This window comes from Thunnus albacares, chromosome 9 (assembly GCF_914725855.1).
Source record: "Thunnus albacares chromosome 9, fThuAlb1.1, whole genome shotgun sequence".
Classification (NCBI taxonomy): domain Eukaryota; kingdom Metazoa; phylum Chordata; class Actinopteri; order Scombriformes; family Scombridae; genus Thunnus; species Thunnus albacares.
In genome coordinates, this window is record NC_058114.1 from 5,699,597 (window position 1) to 5,720,689 (window position 21,093).

Below are 21,093 nucleotides of genomic sequence, written 5' to 3' on the forward strand. Positions count from 1 at the left end.
TTTCACGCTGTCCAGCATATTCAATCATTTCATGTCACTTTGTGATTGGTTTGTTTGAAGTGGGTTGTAGCGTCAGTCATGCTGTGAGAATTTGGTCCTAAATTTCTGACTCAATAGCACTCTGTCGCCTGTCGTCTCTGTTGTCGGCGGACAAGTTTCACAGCGGTATCTAGGAGCTCTGTTGAATTGAAGACCCAAGATTTGACTACGTTTCTCTCATGATTGTCAACTTTCATGTCAGACAGTCCAAAATCACACAATGTAAACGGACCTTTATCTGTGAGATAGTCTGACATTAACTTGAAATAACGTACTTCCAAATTGTAGTTCAATACATGTAGTTGCCACAACAGATCTTATGCATGCCTTGATTTCCATGTGTGACTATATGTTGACACTGTGCTTCTATACTTCTCCCAACACCCAATAAAAGGCAATACATATTTTTTGTCACTAGAAAACTTTGGATGATATGATCACAAGCAATGTCAGATATAAAGGAAGCTGTTCATGCAAAATATGAGTTTTAACAATCTTTTTATTGGAAAAGAGGCAAAATGAATAATTACAAGAAAAACAAAAAAGAAATAAAATCAAATGAACTCCCACAGAGTGACTGGCATTTTTACCTTCTCAGCCCACATAGCACAATGACACCTGTTGTCCTCCCGGGTCAATTTTGACCAGCAATATAAGATAACATACTTATATTGCTGACATCTAACACTTAGCCACACCCATGAATACACATACAGGGGTACACACATGAATGCAAAAACCTTAATACATTGTCATCTGCTGTGTAACAGTTTCACCTTTCTATGCATTATATGACAGTGGCCAGTTGGGGGACACAATGATGCACACGTTTTCACTTCTATCTAATTAGCAAATGATCTGCAAGAACAACATAAGCAGGAAAACTGTGTTTGTTAAGGTTGACCGATAAACACTGAGCTGAAATTACTTAATTTAAACCTTATGTAAACCTGATAATGTCGGGAAAATCACAATTATATATTTTTAATTGTCCAGCCTTTTCAATATACTTTTAATGAGAGTCTCAATGACAACACCAGAGAAAACCAAGGGACATGTCATCATCGAGATATGATCAATTAGCATGCGCCACGCATACAATATGCCAGCTCATTTCAGCTAATAGCTTCTCCTGTTATCCATCTTGGAGCCTTAATTAGCTTACTGTTAAAATTATGAATTATAGGTCAGACGTGACTAGACATTCATCATCTGACCACTTACGGAGAGTAATTTCCATTTTTTTCTGACTGTTTGGCGGCTGTGTGGTGTTTATGAATGAGGACAGAAATTACTAATATAGGTTAATAAACATTATCATCATCATAAACATGCAGAATTAGAGCATTGGGTTTACAAACCACCTGCTGAGAATCACAGCACTGAACTGATTTTTAACAAGGTCACTTTTCTACGGAGGATGGTGATTATATTTTTAGTCATATTTGTTTAATTGTTTTTCCTGAAAATATAAATTTGTGCAAGCATACCCCTACACATACTCAGTAAAACACATACACACAAAGATCAGTAGCTATGCAGAGACAAAATCAGACCTTTTTTTTTTTTTAACAATGTTCTAAGCCTCAAAAACAAAAATGGACCTGTTACCTGGCAACGACATGTTGCTTAAGGATATGCTCTCTCACTTGCATCTACAGTAATAGTGCCCATAAACACACAAATCTTATTATTCATTGGGGTTTGAGGAGCTGTAACAAAATCAGGAAGTGTCTCTTTAAGTAGAAACAAGGAAAAATATTTTCCAGAAAGACCAATAATGATACTAACTGAATATAATGAAAGCAGGCTGTCAGTGCTCAGGAGGTTTTACAGCATTTGTAACAGAGGTTAAAATGTGTTGTGCCTTGTTTGTGATACAATATTTAATATAACCATTTTAAATGTTGCAGATATAATGATCATTCCCCCCCCCCTTATATTAGTAAATTATGTCCTTAGAGGTACCAGTCTAACATATAATTTTGTTACAGTTACAATTACTGCAGCCTCAACATTTCTGCTGACCTGATTTTAATTTGTCTGGCAAGTTACCAAATATTACTGTAAGTGGCTTCAGATGTCTTAACCATCACAACAAATGGCAAGTACTTGAGAAAATCAAAAACACAGTTTGTTAGTCTGTCCATGTAACCATTGTGATACATGGTCATGGTGTGTTTTCATAAAGTGCTATTAAATTGCTAAATATGCACACAAGAATGGTTCATAGCTGCATAGCTGATCATGCACAAAATCCCACTGCACACTGAATTCATTTTGACATTTCAGCATCTTAATTAAAAGACTTCTTATGGACATACATGCATGGAATATTGTGCCATTAAATTTATATTTACTAGACTAAACTAGAGTTTAAAACAGCAGAGGTGCAATGTAGTATTCTTCTTTTCTACGCTGTGCAGATACTGCACTCTAGTGGCCACATGTAAGTATTACATTTTACAGTATTATATTTTTTATTCAACCCTTTATTGAAACAGGTTTATTTAAACAGGTATTTTAGTCACAGCATCTCTGTAGAATCATTTGGTTAAATCTTGCTGATGATGTATCGACTGTTTGAATATCTTGTCTTGAATATCTGTCCAAGCAGAGTGTCTGCAACCATTTTTTCTGTTGCTGCTGTTGTAACTGATCACAGAGTTTTGATATAAAGCTGTACGTTCTCTGTTACTCATAGATGTCAGGCCTCCGGCAGGCGGGTTGCCCTCTCTTCCTCGTGGCCTGTCGCAGGCTGGCTCATGCGGAATACAGTATACATACCTCTGAGTGTGAAAAGCAGGGAAATGGCAGCAAAGTATGAAGCGTAGATAAAGAACTGAAAAGAGAAGTGAGGAGTACTTAAGCTGTGGGTGATGACTTATAAATTAATGATTTCATTCATCAAAATAATCTTTTGTCTCTAGTGGTCTGTTTCCTTTATCTAATGAAAACATAAAAGAAGGATTTTTATCAAAACTCTTAATTGTCTTTATTTTATTTACTCCTTTGAATTTATGTTCCTTAGTTTCTAATTTATTGTCAAGCTCTTCATATACCATTTTACTCAATCTTCTACTTACAAAGTATTATCAAATATCATGTCATTATGTCACATCTACAGTTACATATAAGCTCCAAACATCTATTAAACTTAGTGTAGATTTTTCATATTGTCTGTTTTCATATTGTGTAATGCAGTACCTGGGAGGTGATGGTGAGCTGTAGAGACCTGGTGTTGATGACGATGGCGGTGAGGACACTCTGGAGGACTGTGCCCACAAAACTGTTAATGCCGAATACCAACGCGTAGCGCTCTCTGCTCAGCGCCTTGGCTATCTGAAAACTGGGATACACGTACATGAGATGCAGGAATATAAAACAAAAGTGCTAAAATTCTTCAGAATACAGGTTTATTAAATTGTTAGTTATATTGATATTGAGGGTTTATGTGAAGGACGTATAACAAAGGACAATTTGATGGAGAAAAGATTAAATCAGAATAGGATACATTTTAAAAACTGATGCTGGCTAAACCAACCAATAAGATTAAGAGGCTACAGCCACGCTAGGGGATCTTAAGGTTACATAAGCATAGCGGTGATTTGAGCTAAATGCTAATGTCAGCACCCTAATTGCTTATCAGGTGGTAACTATGTTCACCATCTTAGTTTAGGGTGTGACTACAATGATTGTCTGTACAAACTTATTATAAAAAGTCATTTAGCAGACAGCATAGAGACGATTGATGTGAGTATCACAATGATAAAAATGAAAAAAATAGAGTTGAAAACAAGATTGTTTCTTTTAACTTTTGGTTGTGGTGGTGGAGGTCATCAGTTTATGTCATGCTATGGTGGAAATCATATAATGTGAGTGATAAGGGCAGCTGTAGTCCAAATTACCCAAGAATGTCTAAATAAAGCTAGACCAAAGGGTCAGTAAAAGTATCATTAACACTGCTACAACAACAGTAAATATGGTCAAGATTTGTTTTTAGGATTAGAAAACAGTCCATTCATCACAAACCATAATAACCTAATGGCTCACAAAGCACTTCTAGAAGTGTTTTAAACAGAAAATATTATGTGGTGATGAATATTTAAGTTGTACACAGCCCATTCTTGCATGTGCTGACACTGCTTCATTTATGGATCGAACATTTGGCTGCTGACGTATCCATAATGTATTCTTACGTGCAGATGGTGTTGAGCTGCATGTAAACAGTTTTGAAGAGGAAGAAGCAGGTGTAGCTGATCCAGATGTTATGAGTCATATCCATCAGGAATAGAGCCCCAGTGATCAGGAACGTGAAAACCCCAAGGATCAGCTCCCCCCACACGGACCACTCCAGCGTCATGTGGCCCACAGCAATGCTGGCAGCAGCCCCTGAAGGAGAACAAAATCACTGTGTGAATCAGACTGTAACTGTAGTGAAACTAAAGGATAATGACAAAGAGAAGCCTGAGTGACATAATGCTGTCATCGCATATCTGATTATTGGTGACATTTTTGAATTGGGCACATAGCAGACATTATAATCTTACACAAATCATTCAAATTGTTTCAATAATTTTGATACAAAGTCACAGCAACACTAAAATTTAGTTGTAAGGAAGCTTTTTCACTGTGAAGGCAGCTGGAGTGCCACTGATACAGTACGTATTATATGGTTGGGACATTTCAATATCAGTAAATTATCATCAGAGAAATAAATACATACTCACCTCAAGGTCCATATCATACTCGTTCTGGAGCTTTCAATTATGTCACTTGTGCAAAATTCCAAATAGAGCTGAAGGTGATATGTGACACGAGTAAAAGTACAGCTACTAAATGGACCCTGAGGTGAGACTGAGTTGTCAACTTCTGTTTCCAAGGTCAAGAAGAAGAAGTCTAAACTTTGAATCCAACATGGATGATTCCATGACAATTGGGCAAACTGCAGACTTTGTGGCGAGATTGTTTTTTCAATTATAATGTTACACACAATTTAGTTTCTTCGGAACACATTCTTGAGTCTAAGGGCTGTTGAAACTCTAGTGATAAATAATTATATGTGACAGCAAATAATCACAAACAATATGAATAAAGCTGCTCACTTACACTGACACTTGGATACATTTGTCATAGTTATTTATAGTTATTTTTGGTAATTTTATACCACAGTACTGTATCATGTATTGCTGAGCCACTTCAAGGCTCACTTTTTGTTTTGTTTTGATCATTAACACATGAAATAATACTTTAAACTCTAAGCAGGTAACAATAACTTCTGAAAAGGATTCTGCTCATTTCAGCCACAGGGTGGCGCAGTGATACATCACATGGCTCCCATCAGCACATGTAAAGGAGTAAAGATACCTCTATCCCTGTGTATGGATATGAAAATGGGGACTCTAGATGGGTCATTGATTATTGTAGGACATTTGTCTCCCTCCTTTCCTCCTAATTTATCATCTGACATTCTGTCTGATTTTATTTGTCCTCTCAATTTCAGTCTCTTTCTCTCACTGTAATTTCACTTGCCACATACATTATTCATCATTTTTATAATTTTTCCATAACTGCTACTTCTTTGTTGAACTGTCCGGTAATGGCTGAGGTTGAATAAAAACACAATTGGAGGCGCATTTATTGAGGCTAGTGTAAATAGGGAAACCTTTAATTCCCTAGAGACATGGATCCATTCACTCGGTGATCTTTATCTCTTTATCCACTGGAAAATAAATAATGGCTGAGTATAATTGCTTTGCTCTAAATGTGTACATTTACTTTTTTTGTCCAGTTCTGGTCAATCAGTGATTATAGTCCAACTATAGACCAGTTTCCACAGCGGTGTCAATTGGAGGCTTAGTGAGGTCAGCAGGAGCTGGCTGTACAACTTCATAGACAGGGATCAATAATGCAGCTGTATGTCCACACTACAGGAGTTCATGTTAAATGTCAAAGTGGTGCTCATAACTCAGTTTAATTGGATAACTGTACACTTTACATATGACAAAAATAACAACTCACTTGAAGGAAGGCATTATAACATAATCAAAATAAGGAACTGTGTCCCCTAAAATTTAGGTTCAAATACTACTAAATAGTTTTTCCGAAAAGTACATTTTGGTAAATGGACTGTACTTTTATAGCACCTTTCTAGTCTTCCGACCACTCAAAGCGCTTTTTACACTACCAATCACATTCACCCATTCACACACATTCATACGCTGAATGGGTACAGGGGCTACCATACAAGGTCCCAACCTGCCCATCATTTTGGAGGAAATGTAATTGCTTGTTGGATTATGGTAACCAGTCTGAAAAGTGTTGCATTATTCTCATAGGCAGGTGACTGAGGTGGATAGTACGTGTATAAAACGCTTTGACACAAAGGCCCAGACATCTTCCTCACTGCGGTTAGGTTCAGGGCGCAAAAACACTTTAAGGTTTGGGAAAAATTGTAGTTTGGTGAAATACTGAAAAACAATACATGTCCTCTCTTGTGCTTCAAGGCTCCGTTCACATTTTGAATATTTAGCTAAGACCGTTCTTTCCTGACCCTTAACCGAGTGCTTTACCTGACCTAAATATAACCTTAGAAAGTTAAAGGCTAAATCTGTCTTAAAACAACAATCAGGTGCTTAAATGAACAGTGAAATAGGTTTTGCGTGCTGTAAACATTCCTTCTGTTCATACTGGCCATTAGAAGATCCTTTTCAAAAGCGCTTACAATGTAAACGATGGGGAACAAAATCCTTGTTTTGAGCAAAATGTATTCAAAAGTTTATCTGAAGATAATGAGGCTTCAGCTGTCTGAGTTAGTCAAATAAAGTGGATATCTTCCACAGTTAAAAGTCTTTTTAGTAAAGGGTTCCCTCTTTGAGTCTCATCGGACAGCCTTTTCCTGTTTCAGCAGCAGTGGAAAGATCTTAACAGAAAGAGACAATTTGGCACTAAGAAGACAGTAACTTGATTCGATTAATTTGGACAGCTGAAGGCTCATATTAGCTTCAAATCAACTTTTAAATACATTTTTGCACAGAAGGAGGGCTGTTGATTTACTCCACCATCACTTACATTAAAAGTGCATTAGGAAAGGATCTCTTAATGGTCAGTATGAAGGGGTGGAATGATTACAGCGAGAAAAACGTAGGGAAGACTTGAAAATGTGTGAACTTATCCTTTAATCATGCTTTAGTTGCCATAAGTGGATACTGTTGGGGAAAAACAGAAAAACTCTACCAGTGAATATTTTCAGATACAATGTGTTCAGAACATTTACTGTAGTGACTTTGCAGATAGGCTCATTAAAACACTCCCTCATTATTTTGGAGAACTTTTGTTAATAGTTTCTTTCAGCAGTATTGACTGTCCGTACAGTATACCATATGTACTGCACACTACTGTGAGATGGTTCAGATGGTGGTGTACAATTGACACTGGGGACCGTGGGTTTTGCTTCTGGAGATGTGCGTGGTTTGGTTTGGGCAACAAAAGCACTTTAGTTAAGGTCAGTGAAAGTTCACATTTTCAGTAAAATGCTAAACATGCAGACAAGTTATGTTTTGTGCTTCAAGCCACTATCAACTTTTTCATGAATAAACCAATACCACAATCTTTCTTTTTAACCGAGTGCTGTAAGTGACTAACCATAGCCAAGTTAAACATACTTTTGTTGCTATGGGCGGGTGCATTTTCTGGCTTGGCAGATACGCTTGTTAACGAGAGTTTTCATTATGTTGATAGAAATGTAATCCAGGCAATGCTTCATTTCTTACAAATTGTGTTTGCCGTGGCAAATTAGAAGTATATAAATGTAATTTCTAGGAGACTGTGTTGGGATGTAATATTTTTGATGTCACAGCAGCCCTGCAGAACCTGCATTAGTATAAAGTACAATGAAACAATGGAAAGAAAGCCAAATTGGTATTTTAGGAGACAGATCAGTGTAATAAAACATGAGAAAGTAGGATAAAAATGCCAGTGAAAATAATCCAGGCAGTAATTAAGTTTACCCATTGGCAAAACTTATTAGTAATTGCAATTTCTAGCAGACATTGTTGTACACTCAGATGAATACTGTCAGAATTCAAAGTTCAAATATAAGTTGCATAGAGGTCACATGCCTCAGGATCCATCACAGTACATCTATGTGGCACAGATGGTAAAAAAAAAAAAAAAAAACGTTTTCATGTACTGATAATAGTGGTGAGTGTGCTGAATTGGGACATCTTTAGCTGCAGTGTGTCGTTTAAATCTAAATGGAAATATATTCAGCATGAAGTTTCATGCCAAATTAAATGGAAAACCTTGGATGAAGATGACCTAGGGAAGGGTTGAAATGAAAATTCTCTATTGATTTAAATACAGTAGATGTTTAATGTGCAAATGAGGTGTAATCACTTTTTTTAACCACAGATAAATACTGCAGATGGGTCAAGGTGCCCTGTAACTCCTTGAAAACCATACTGTACAAAAAAGTACCGAACATAACTCAGTTTGTTCTGCATACACATTTGGTTTTTATCTTAATACTAATGAGCTACTAAAAATGTTGTTTTGAGGCTCCAGGAAATACAGTTATTAATATGCTGAATATGAAAATAGTAAATTATGTTGTGCTTCACCCCCATATTTTATCATGTTGGTAATCCATATTCATATTTTCCCTATCGGTTTCCACCAGGTTTTTTCCTCAGGGATATTTTCTAAGTGTGGAATAGAGAAAAATACAACAGGAATCTTTGGGGAAATATCAGACATGGGCCCTACAGCTTGACTGCATGTTGGGCGGAACCATTTACAAGTGAAAGGCATACAGCTGGATGTGGTTTACACAGAGTAATTGCCTTTGGTTTCTGGGGAATACAGAAATGTATCAGTACTATAATCAATAAAAGTGCACTGGCTGGATGGCAGCAGCTGCTATATCCATCTGGGGATGAGAGCGGGCAATTAAATAGTCTAATTAATGCTGCTCCTATTGTCTGCCATGCTTTGGGGGTTGTGAAATACTGATAGTAGAAAGGGATTGTGTTTTCTTTCTATCTATTTATTCATTAATTTATTTTTTTTTGTAGCGGAATGTGTATAACTCCCATAAGCTTTAATGAAAATGTTTGGACTTGTTTTTACAAGAACCTGAACCAATTCTGTTAAGCTGGATATGCGGTTGTTTCCATTCAGAATTAATCAGAGTTTTCAGGATTTGCACAACAATTCCTCTTGGGCTTGGAGTGACAATGCAGCATCAAACCCTCAAGCATGTGAAATGTGGGGAGTAGCAAGGATAGTAATTTTTTTTTTTTTTCCTAAGACAACCAATTCCAAGGAGCAACCGGTGGTGGAAGAAATAAGTCAAATCCTTTTACTTAAAGCTTTACCAATGAATATTTTATATTAACAATGCATCAAATGACTACATGTAATGTCAAAGGAGTTGTTCGTAGTGAAAATATCACAGACCGCGGCTCCCCTCAAATCTACAGAGTTTTAAACATCTTTTAACTTGTTCTGGTTTTATGGCCCACAACTTTACTCTTCTGTCTCTCCGTTGACTTTTTTTCAGTAAAAAACTATAAAGACCTGTTGTACACAGGCAGGCAAAATGGACAAAAATCAAATAATGCAGGTTTAAGTATCAAAAGTACAATTTTCCACCTTCTGTACTATTTCATTGCACAGTGCAACTTGCTCTCTATTTAACTAAGCTTTTGAATTGACTTAAATGAACATACTTTTTTAAAATAAGTATTCTACTTAGTTACAGTACTTGAGTAAATGTATACTGTAGTGACTTACCACTTCTGGATGAAACCGCAAATTAAGAATTAAATTGAGAGGTCAAAACAAATCAGTGGTTGCCTTTAGTTTACCTGACAATGTGCTGATGGCGTCCACCCCTCCATTGTAGGCTGTGAAGTTATCATGTGGCTGCATATCAACCCAGAGGATCTGGACGTAGCCTGTAACCTGGTAGAAGCCACACTTCCCTGTAGCTGACCATATGCAGAAGAAGAGCACAGCTGCTGAGGAATAACATTCCTTACAGTCCGATAAAAGCCTTCTCAGCATCTTCCTAACATACTTGGTAGCCTTCATGCTCTTCGCCCAGATGGAAGAGTCCTGGCTTACAGAGTCCTCAGTGTCCTCACCTGAGTTTACCTGTTGTGCAGAATATGTTTCTTTATGAAATAAAGTAGTCTCAGGCATGGGCAGGAAAAAGGAGGTCATTAGTGCAACAGAGACTGAGCTGAGAGTCACAACACCTAAGCAATATAAGGACACCCCACCAAAAGACACCAGCAGTTGACCCAGCAGGGCACCCACAGCGTAGCCCACAAGTATGGCCCCTGTGACATAACTGGTCACTCTCTGATAGTAGCTGGGCTGGACCACGCGGTATATGTAGGAGAAATAGGCCACATCTGCCGCTGTGGAAATGCTGTAGCTGAGGAGAGCCAACTGAGTCAAGTGGACCCCCGAGCCGACAAGTATCAGCAGAAATGCCGTGACATAGGTGAGACCCTGGAGGATGATTACAGGCTTGTACCTGAGGTAGTCTGTCACCAGGAGTACTGGGACGAGGAGAACCAGGCTGGAATAAGTCCACACAGGATACACTTGTCTAGTCACCTGGATATGGAGGAAGGAAAAAAGATTATTTTTAGAAAATGATCTCTAACTCCTGATTGTAGGAGAGTCTGTGTAACACGATGACAGATGCAGCAGATGCAGTTCCACCCCCGTTCACTGTCAACGAAAAAATTACTTCAGTATGTGCATAATGGACCAGGAAACAGCATGAATGAGGCTTATAATGTGACAAGTTGATAAATTCTAACATTATGCTAATAAATACGATGGCTGCAGCTTGAAAGGCAGGTCCTTTTAAGCAAAATATGGTTCCCAAACTGTTGTTGTCATTATGTAGTTTTTTTGTGTTCCAGTTTGGCCTTGACTGGAATAATATTCAGAGATGGGTTTTTATAGCGGTGCCACATCTGCATCCCCCATCTCTGTCAGCTCCAGACTAGCAGATGAATGTATATGAATGACAGCAGCAGGTTGTTTGTTTTCCAAATGTGTACCATTACTTAAATACTCTCTATTCTATTCTAGTTGCTGGCATAAGCTTAAGAAGTTGTTTCATACTGATATTCATCCAGTCCCCAGAGGATGAATCCTAATTATGTTAGTGGCCCCCTGAACTTTCTTCACGCCTCAGTGAGGTCAAACCTTCCTCTTGACCAGCACTTATATGACAGGGATTTGGGGGATTACTTTGTTCTGTTTTGCTCTTACCAGTTAGTAGCAACATCATTTTCAGTGGGCACAGAAGCTGCTGTGCTACGAATGTTTTTCACAAAGATAGAACAATTAAGAGTTGTTATTTCTACAAAGATGCGAGGGACATGAACGGATATGGTACAGTGAGGCAGTACGGAGGTCTGTAAGAGCTAAAACTATTTCAGCTTGAGTGAAAAATGTGGGGTTATACATGTCCACTTCATGTATGTAGGGCTTGGAGAGGAAATTGAATATGCGAGGTGTGCTTGTTGTCCACAAAAATCTCAAAAGCCACTCAGAATCACACGTTGAAAAGGTAATTTGCAACGTACATGATTGAACATCAAATGAGTATACTTTGATTGTACCTGCCATAATTTGTGTGAACAAGAAGCTCTCATCATGCCTTGTGCATGATTGTTATTGCAGAGGCGTGACAGACTCAGTCTGAGCCAAACTTTACTGCAGCATTTACTCACTCTTTACTCTTACTCAACTTTGCTCCAGTTGTACATTATTCCATTCCACAATATGATCATAGTATGCTTAAAAACACAATATAGCTGTTTTGGCAATTAGTATAAGAGAAATTAATATACTCTATCATTTTGTATTTAATGATGCACAAATTGCATTGTGTCTCGTTGTGTATGGAGGATAAACTATGACATTGCAAAGCGACTGCTAATTTCAAATGTTATTCTAGATATAAAATATATAATAATTCTTTTGAGATGTTTCTGGAGTTGTTTCACCAACATCCAGAATTTATTGCATTTTTTCCAGTTGTGAGTGGCACCTTGTTCCCATTGTGCAATGATTTATGGAACAATATCACTTATTTTACTATTCTGCTTTTGATTTTTTTTTTTCTCACAGGTCAACAGACGGATAAAATGAAAGCCAGAAAAGCCTTTGGTCATGAAATAGGAAGCAACGTGTTAAAAAGTCATACATAGTTACTGTGCACTGATATTCAAAATATAATCTCTAATTTAAACCAACATTTTACTATACTATATTGGAGGCACATCCATCTCAGTGCTACTTAATGCCATGAACAGTGTATTTATAAAGACATGGATAACGCTAGGCTATATAATTACACTGACATTTGCATACAATTTATATTTACCTGTATATTACATTTCTAATCAGTAATTTGTAATTTGAAACATATTACATTACAGTTAATCTTGTAGGTAGCAGTTTGCACATTATATTCCAGTGTAAATTTCAAACGTACCTTTAAAAATCAAACATGACTGATTGAGTTAATCATACTTCATATTGTGTTTTCATTTATTTCCGTTATTCTTTTTACGTATATTAAAACAAAACCATTGAACAAATCTAATAACCTAAGGCTTCCATCTCTGTAAAGCAGTCACATATCCCATTTCATAGCTCAGTACCCTTACCTGCTCAGTGGTGAGATTCTTATAAGTTCCTGTGAGAAACTCTGTCAAAAAGGGCTCTATGGGCCTCATCATGGAGCAGAAACCATAGATGCAGAGCAGCACAGTGGGGCCCACCCAACCAGCAAGACAGGGCATATAATGGTCTGCCCGGCAAGGCCTGATGCCACAGTCCCCGCTCCAGCAAAAACCCATCGTTCCTCTCTGGCTCTCCAGGGACGTCTTGCTGCGTCCAGTGAGAGCAGTCTAATTTAGGCAGTTTAATCTGTTGAGATATGGAAGCCCCAGATAAGGCCAAGGTGAGACTGACTGTGAACACCAAGTCACCTGCTTTGCCATTGTTGTTTCTCACCTCTGAAGTTTTCCTGGCTACGGTGAGACGGGAAAAAAAATGTGAGGCTGTGAGTGAAGATACATTAAGATGAAATATGAGGTGGGGAGCCCCTGAGGCTCCAGCGGGTTATAATAAATACTGTCTCCTCCTCTGTCTTTATACAAAAAACCCTCATTCCTACAGATATTGAGGAAGAAGTGGAAGTCAAGCAAAGGACCATGTATGAGTGTGTTTCTGTGTGTGGGGGGCAGCACCTGCACTGCGTGTGTACATTCGTAATAATCAAAGCAAGAATAAATAATAAAAACTATAATTTTACAAAATGTTTCACGCTTCCTTAGGCTGATAACCAAAAGTTTAGACACATCCACCAATATTACACAGCTCTAAATTAAATGTACCCTGTTTTCCAATTATCCACAGTAGCTCATCTTATCAGATAATCTTTAAAAGTCAGCGTTTTGTCTTTGTGACTGTCATAAATAACAAGTACGTAACTTTAAAGTCAGTTGTGGAATTCTCTGAGTGGCTTGGCAGTGAATTTTTTAATACTTTAGTAAAGAAATAAGCGAAGCAATCATTCCAGAGATGAGAATTACTGTAGTCTGTAATTTGAAATATCCAACAGCGAATTATGACTCACCAGTAGGGTGTCAACAGAAAGCTGTGCCTCAGCTCAAACTGTCAGACTGTCTCCATGACACAATTCTCAACACCAAGGTCACCGGCAAAGAAAATATTATTAATATTAATATATTTAGAATTTCTAGTTTAATGTTGCCAGATTCAAAGTATATGATGTTCAGCGACTGTGGCTGGAGGGGACAGATACAGAAACACTCGATTTGACCTTTACACTGTCAGAGAACAATTATAATCATGTTTTTTATCAATATGCTATTGTATTCTATCGACTAATGTTCCCTTTAGGTGTGTTGTTATCGCAACATGTTGAGGAACCAGTAGCGGAAAAGGTCAGATTGTCAACACTGTCATCTAGAAGTCACCAGGGCACCTGGGTTTTCATTTATATGCTACTGTATCAGTGTTGCTGAAACATTTAAGATCCTTAGAATTTATGTTTATATACCACAGATTTGCTAGTTATGTTTTGAAGGAAAACTCAATTGCAGCTTCAGTTATTATGCATTGGAAATATTTTTTTCCAACGAAGGAAGTGCTACCTTATGCAAGTTACAGGGAAGTGATCAGAGTGGATACGTAGTGCAGGACTTTGACACTGGACGCTGGGGTTTGCATCTTGTGTCCCGCCTATGGTTAGGATTAGGCAAAAACAAAAGCTCTTTGGTTAAGGTTAGGGAAAGATTGTGGTTTCAGTTACATGTGAAAAAAGGAAACTGGTCTTGTTTCCTGCAACGATCTTTCCTTAAACTATGACCAAGTGCTTTGAGTGCCTAAACATGATGATAAAAAAACATAATCAATGCACATGCAAATAGCTATCTATCTATCTATCTATCTATCTATCTATCTATCTATCTATCTATCTATCTATCTATCTATCTATCTATCTATCTATCTATCTTTCTATCTATCTATCTATCTATCTATCTATCTATCTATCTATCTATCTATCTATCTATCATGCTGTATAGTTGCTACTATACATGTGGATAATGGACAGTATTAGAAGAGTAGATATTGTAGGTGTTACAAATGTAAGACGTTGTCAGTGAACGATTTGTCAGGTAATTAATTAAAGTTTATTAAGTAGTTAATTAAAAATGTTTCCTCATTATGTTAAATGATAAATGTTATCCGGGGGGCAATATGTTTCTCTCAAAACTTAGTAGTAGTAGTATACAACATACTGATGTTTTTATATTTGTAATTTAAAAAAAAGTTGTAATTATTTAAAGTAGTGTGTCTGACGTGTTATTTGGTTTGATTGACTGTCTTACTGTCATCGTACTTTGTTCTTTGGTGTCTTTCGCAAAAACTTTGTTCTTAATGAGGTTTCCTCAGTAAGTATAGCTTAACTAACTCCTAGTGGTTGTAGCATAGTCTATCATTTGTATTTTGTTATTTTAATCTCTGTGTATGAGAGAGTTCCTCAGCAGTACCACTTAAATCTTTCATGCACTTATTTATCTTTTTTGGATAGCAATGTTCTTACTTAGTTTTTTTTCACCCAGTACCTTAGGAAGAAAAACATGTGCAAGCTCTTGATTATCTTATAAGGTACAGCACATTCAAAGCCTTCGTCAAATGTTTTATTCTCCATATTCTCATATCCATCATCATCCAGTGTCTCTGCCATCTTTTCTCTTTCCTCCATAGTTTTTTGGGTTCATAAAATAATAACAGTAGGAGTTGTATCATTATTAGTGATTGCAGTCTCAGTACAGCATCAGTACTGGTAACAGCAGCTTTTCCTGCATCTGCTGTATCTTGTATCATTCCATATAAACTAAAACTAAACGACAACTTTATTCAATTTCTTTTAATATTCACAATATCTGCTTATGTATCTCATCTGCAGCATCTGCACCAATGCAACATTTATTTTCACTGTGTCAAGAGAAACATGGCTGCATGTGAAAAATCTGATCTCTTGTTTAGCTATCTGTTTTTTCTTTCAAACATAGCTTCTAAGTCAATAAAGTTTTTCTTCATTTTCAGTACAGATAACAATAAGTAAGGGTATGCCTGTAATATAATGTGGGTTAGATACATACCAGTTCTCTTTTCAAGCCATAGATACTGTATTTCCTTTATGTTAAAATCATCTGATGCAGTGTATCTAAATATTTTACATGTACAGATATGAAAAACAACAATAACACAACACCACTGCAAGATGCTCTGTCAAGATCAGGACATCCTATCCTCATCCTCTGCTCTGAACTCATTACGCTCTTAATCATCTCTGACCTGCAGTCTAATTCCCATTAATTTACAGCGACAAAGATGGACCTCACTCTCATTTTGAGAAGGCAGACTACCTCTTTTCTACCTACTATCTTCTCTTCTCTTTTCTCTGTAATACGCTCCAGTCTGCACTGAAGTGATGATCAAAAGGTATCTTTTTCCTTTCTTTCTATTTGTACATTTGCAGGTAAAGATAGTGTTAGACAGTCTTATGATAGCTTATGGATACCTCGATCACTGGGGACCGCGGGAGGCAATAGCAGGTAAATGTCTGAAATTGCATGCTGTGCGCAGTAGGGCTGAATGGAGCTCAGCATGGTGAAGGACATCTAAAGTCTCATGCCATCGCACTCCCGTGAGTCGCCTGTAACAGCTCTGAAAAAAAAAAAAAAAAAATCCTCAGAAGAAACCGTGTGGAATTTGATTTTTTGGCGTACATGGAGTGAGACTGACACTTTGTTGAGTAAGCTCTGAAATGTCCTGGTTGCCCCTGCTGTTCAAAGTTCAGCTCCACAACAAACTCTTTCCAAAAAAACTGTAACAGCGCAGCAAAGCCAAAAGAACATGAGAGCCTCTTATACAAGAAATACTAAAATCTCACCTTTGGCAAAAGAAAATTGTTAATACTTTAACATATTTTGTTATCAACAACATTGCACTTGGGTTATTCAATTTCCTTTATATGCCCTTGCTTAACATTTCAATTAACCTATTTATCCTTTCTCCCTCATCGCTTCTGAACTGCAGCATCTGACATACTGAGTGTTCAAAGGCAACCCGGATGTATTGATTCCTAATGCTTCACAGACCAAACTCTGCTTCCCACAATCTCTTTTTTTTTTCTTCTTTGCTGGCAAATCATGTGAGGCTGCTGTAGTCAGGAGGCTGACTTTGAAACAAACAGTGAGTGTGTATGTTAGGGGGCTGAGCGTGTAGGTGTTTGCGAGACTCAGATAAGCATATGTGTGCAGCAGTTCGACTGCAAAACAAAACTCCTACTGTGTCTTGTTGATAAGACATGGAAGTTCTATGTGTTTGCTTTCTTTTTTCCCTCCCTCCATTATGGCTGTTGCTGAACTCATTGGACACTTGCACGTATAGTATTGAGGCTTGCAGGACAATGAACACAAAAACAACCTGTACGCTTTTTCATTATTTAATAACTAGGCTAATTTAATTTGGACAGTCCAGTTTTGATTCTCAGTTGCCAACAAATACCAAATATTCAACAAAGTGTCATTTGTATATTTCCTGCATGCAATTCTGACCTTACCATGAACTCAAAACTACTAAATGTCATTGTATTTCCATCTTAGGCCTAAAACCTTTAACAAATGTACACCACAGACTACATTTCACTATATTCCATCCAACTAAACTCCATTATAGCCATGATATAGTTGAGCCATGGACTGTCTTAATAAAATAAGTCATTATCTAAGGGTGCATTTCATTTCAATTTACCGGATTGAATTGGTAAACATCCAAATCTTTACTGCACCAACAGAAATTTTGGAGTTTAGTGTGGTGGCGAGACTGGGAACAAAGCCTTAAAATATGACTCTGTAATCATCTATCTGAAGTTTTTATGGAAATCTCTGGGCCAGAGGCACTAAAAGGAGAGCACAATAAATCACTCCACAACACTAGATGGAGCTCTTGCTTCATCATACACCTGTAACATCAACCCCCCTCATCTCTGTGATGCAGGGAGCTCATGACACATCCCTGACAATTTTGACAATCTCAGTCTCAAACTTGTGAGAGCTGCAGGAAGAGCAGCAAGTGATTGACACGCTGATGGACAGACAAACTGTGAAAACCTCAAAACCAGCTGTCCTTGCCAAGCGGCCATCTGCTGCTTTCTGTCTAATTGGATGATGAGTGCTTCGATTGGAATGCAGGCTTGATTGCTAAATATTTTGTCCCCATATGTTCTGAATTATCTTTTGGCTTTTTAGTGTTTCTATACAGTTGCAGCAGATGTAGCAGAATTGTTAATAGCATTGGCAGTACAAGCAGAAAAGCAGAAACAGTCAATAGATCATTGCTGCGGCTGACAACAGCTATGATCTATTGACATGCTTTTGGTGAAGATATAACTTGGTCCATAGAAACATATAAAGAGCTGCGTTGTTGGTTTACAGCTAAGCCCCTCTGACATTTTGTTCACTCAACCATGGGGTAACATTTCCTGACACTGAGAAATATTGTAAAGATCCAGGATTTCACAGGATGTAGTATTCACCTATAGTAATGTGGGGGGAAAAAAATGCTCCAGCCCCCCAACTCTGACCAGAATCTATAATATGATGGACACCTCTGGATGTCTGGACATCTCCGCTGTGATCAATACAAGGTAAGAGATGAATCTTACAGTAGAACCAATTTGTCACAGGGGCAAGTCCCTGTTTTCATTTTACCTGTCAATCAGATGAAAATGAAAAAATAACCTTTTCATCATGCATTCTGGTAGAGTACTGTCTTTGGCAGCTCCTCTGAATAACATAGGACCTGAAAGAATATTTTCCTCTGCATAAATAGGTGATCTCAGTTTCCCATGGAAACAGTGCCATGGCAAGGACTCCAACTAATTACTTGCATTGAGCAGCCAAGCAAATCAAGAAATACAGTAACATAACGTTGTATTACCTGTGGGAATAAAGGTCACCTACTTCTGTGCCAGACATCCTCATAAAAAGATGACAGTATAGGTCTAAAATTCAGGCTGGCAGAAACAACATATAGTTATATTAACACCATCCAGCGGCTGTAGTAATGCATTCCGGCTTTCCAAAACTGTTACAAATTACTATTAAAAAAATAATTATGTTTTATGGTGTGATAACACTGTGGTTCTGTTTAGGTTTAGGCACAAAAACCACTTGCTTAGGGTTAGGGAAAGATCATGGATTGGGTTAAAACGATCACTTGAAATGTGGTTCATACTTCCTTAAAGTTATGCAACCTTTGTCGTCATGGTTTTTAATAAAATGTCCGGACTAGTGGTCAGAAACATGACATTTGTGGTTGGAAGCAGGAGGCAAACAGTGGTCTCCTGCAGCAGGCTCCACTGTCTACCTGGCCATCCACCCAACCCACCTCCTCCTAACAAGGCAAAAATCATCTTATCAAGTCACCTTATATTGACTCCATCTGAACTGTGTCACTACCCCGGGTCATAATTACTACGGCCACTAGATGGTGTAAACATAACTATAGGTTTTGTTTTTGCCGGCCTGAATTTTACATTACCTACATACCTGTGGTTTTTCTCGTGAGGACGGACTGCTCTGTGAATTTGGTGAAAAAAAACAGAAAAGAGAAACTTCTGGAATTCAAATGTCACTGAATGTCAATACAGCAAAGGCACCGTAAAGCTCACAAGGAGCTGCTTCCAATCAACACTTCACATTTGAGCCACGTGGACCTATAGCTGTCAGCACTGAACCCAAACCTGTGACATTTAAAAGGGGAAACAAGGAAGGTTTTTACTGCCCCATTGCACAAAATGACTATGTAATATCTTCAGATGTGTGTGACGGGGATGATAGCAGACACTTGAATTTCTGCCTTTTCAGAACTCAATGCTCTTGATCATACTTTGCAAAAAAAAAAAGAATCTCCCAGCTCATTCACTGATTTTGCTCACCAGGTAATTCTACTCATCATCCCAACAGGTTAAAGCTTGCTAGACTACAGCGGTGGGATGTTTCCAAGGCAAGGAAACACCATGAACACCATACAGGAATTAAAGAGATATTTAACGAGTGCTAAACACATAAATTAATTGAAAAAACTGACTCAATATGACAATATTCATGCCAGTTAGAACATATCTATTAGAAACCATCCATTAAAACTCATTAGGGCTCGTTTGGAAAGGATGGGAGGTCTGTGGCACCAATCAATCAAGGTCACTGCTAAGATGATGCCATAGCATAGCTGGAGGGCTCTTAGACTGATGAGTGTCAGCGGCTTCTGGTGAGCGCTGGAGGGCTAATGCTCTCCTCGTAGGGGCCGCCCTCCTTCCCTCCCTCGCAGACAAGTCCTGTTCTGACAGAGAGAGAGCTGCGGGAGGAGAGGGAAATAAAAGCTGACATATCAGCACCCTCTCCACATCTTGTCAGAGTTGTCCTCTTTTGCCCCGATCCAATATCCAGAACCTCTTGTTCTCTTTTTCCTTCACCTCTCTCTCTGCCGGTGTCTGGTTGTCATTCCTATAGGCTGCTCAGGCTAGCGGTGAAAGGAATGCCTTTTATCAGCTACCTGTGTGTGAGTGTGCATGTGTGCAAGCATGTGTGCACTATTTTAAACTTTCAAAAGTGCAATCATCTTTCTCCTTACTTCCATTCTTCCTCTTTCTGTCTTTCCATCCCTTACCGTCTTCATTCCTCCCCTCCATCCCCTCTGCATCTCGCTGAAAGTAGTAGATCCAGATTTCTGGGTGTAATTGCGGTAGAGGTGGAGGAGGTAGAGGAGGAGGAGGAGGAAGAAGAGGGGTATCAAGGACGAGAAGGAGGAGATTAGCTTAACAGTTATTCGGTGTGGTAGGATGTTCTTTTTCCTGACGCTTTTTTGGTTCCGAGCACCACTCAGCCCTCTTGTTTGACAGCTCTTATCCATATCCTTCAGGGTGCATCCTTCCGCAATCAACTAATCATATTCTTTATAGTGCTGTCTTTTGTGAGACCCACTATTTTTGGCTCACATCCGAACAGGAAACAGTACTTAGTGTTCGTCATCTTGGTGGAGATCTAAGAGCCGTAAAAGCTCAGGCAGGATTTGTATCCCGGTAATTATTGAGATAACTGGAACATTTCTTACAGTTGACCATCATGCTAGACAATGGCGATAGATAGATAGATAGATAGACAGATAGATAGATAGATTCGAAATTTTATAGGAAGCAATGTCATCAGTACTTTAATTGAATATTGACGAATGCAGGGCAATCAGTGTGTGACCTTTTCACATTTTTTAAAACTGAGTAGATCCTAATAACACTGGATATCTCGAGACACACTTTTAATTTTTAATCTCTAGGCAGTGTTCCCAGTAAATGTGCTGCTTTGTGTCTTTTTCTATTAATCTGCAGTGTAATTTGCAGCCGTTCTAATTTCCTGT

The 21,093-nt window shown here is 38.1% G+C and overlaps 1 protein-coding gene across 1 annotated transcript; it reads right to left on the reverse strand.

Moving 5' to 3' along the window:
* Window positions 1-576: 576 nt before the first annotated feature.
* On the reverse strand, window positions 577-20,592 carry LOC122989040 (thiamine transporter 2-like). Its single transcript, XM_044361720.1, has 7 exons — window positions 20,350-20,592; window positions 19,502-19,535; window positions 12,744-12,862; window positions 9,909-10,668; window positions 4,239-4,431; window positions 3,247-3,388; window positions 577-2,881 (listed from the first exon to the last, which is right to left on the reverse strand). Exons 1-7 carry the CDS (start codon window positions 20,590-20,592, stop codon window positions 2,747-2,749), a joined length of 1,626 nt encoding a protein of 541 aa, XP_044217655.1. The 3' UTR covers window positions 577-2,746.
* Between the last annotated feature and the right edge of the window lie 501 nt (window positions 20,593-21,093).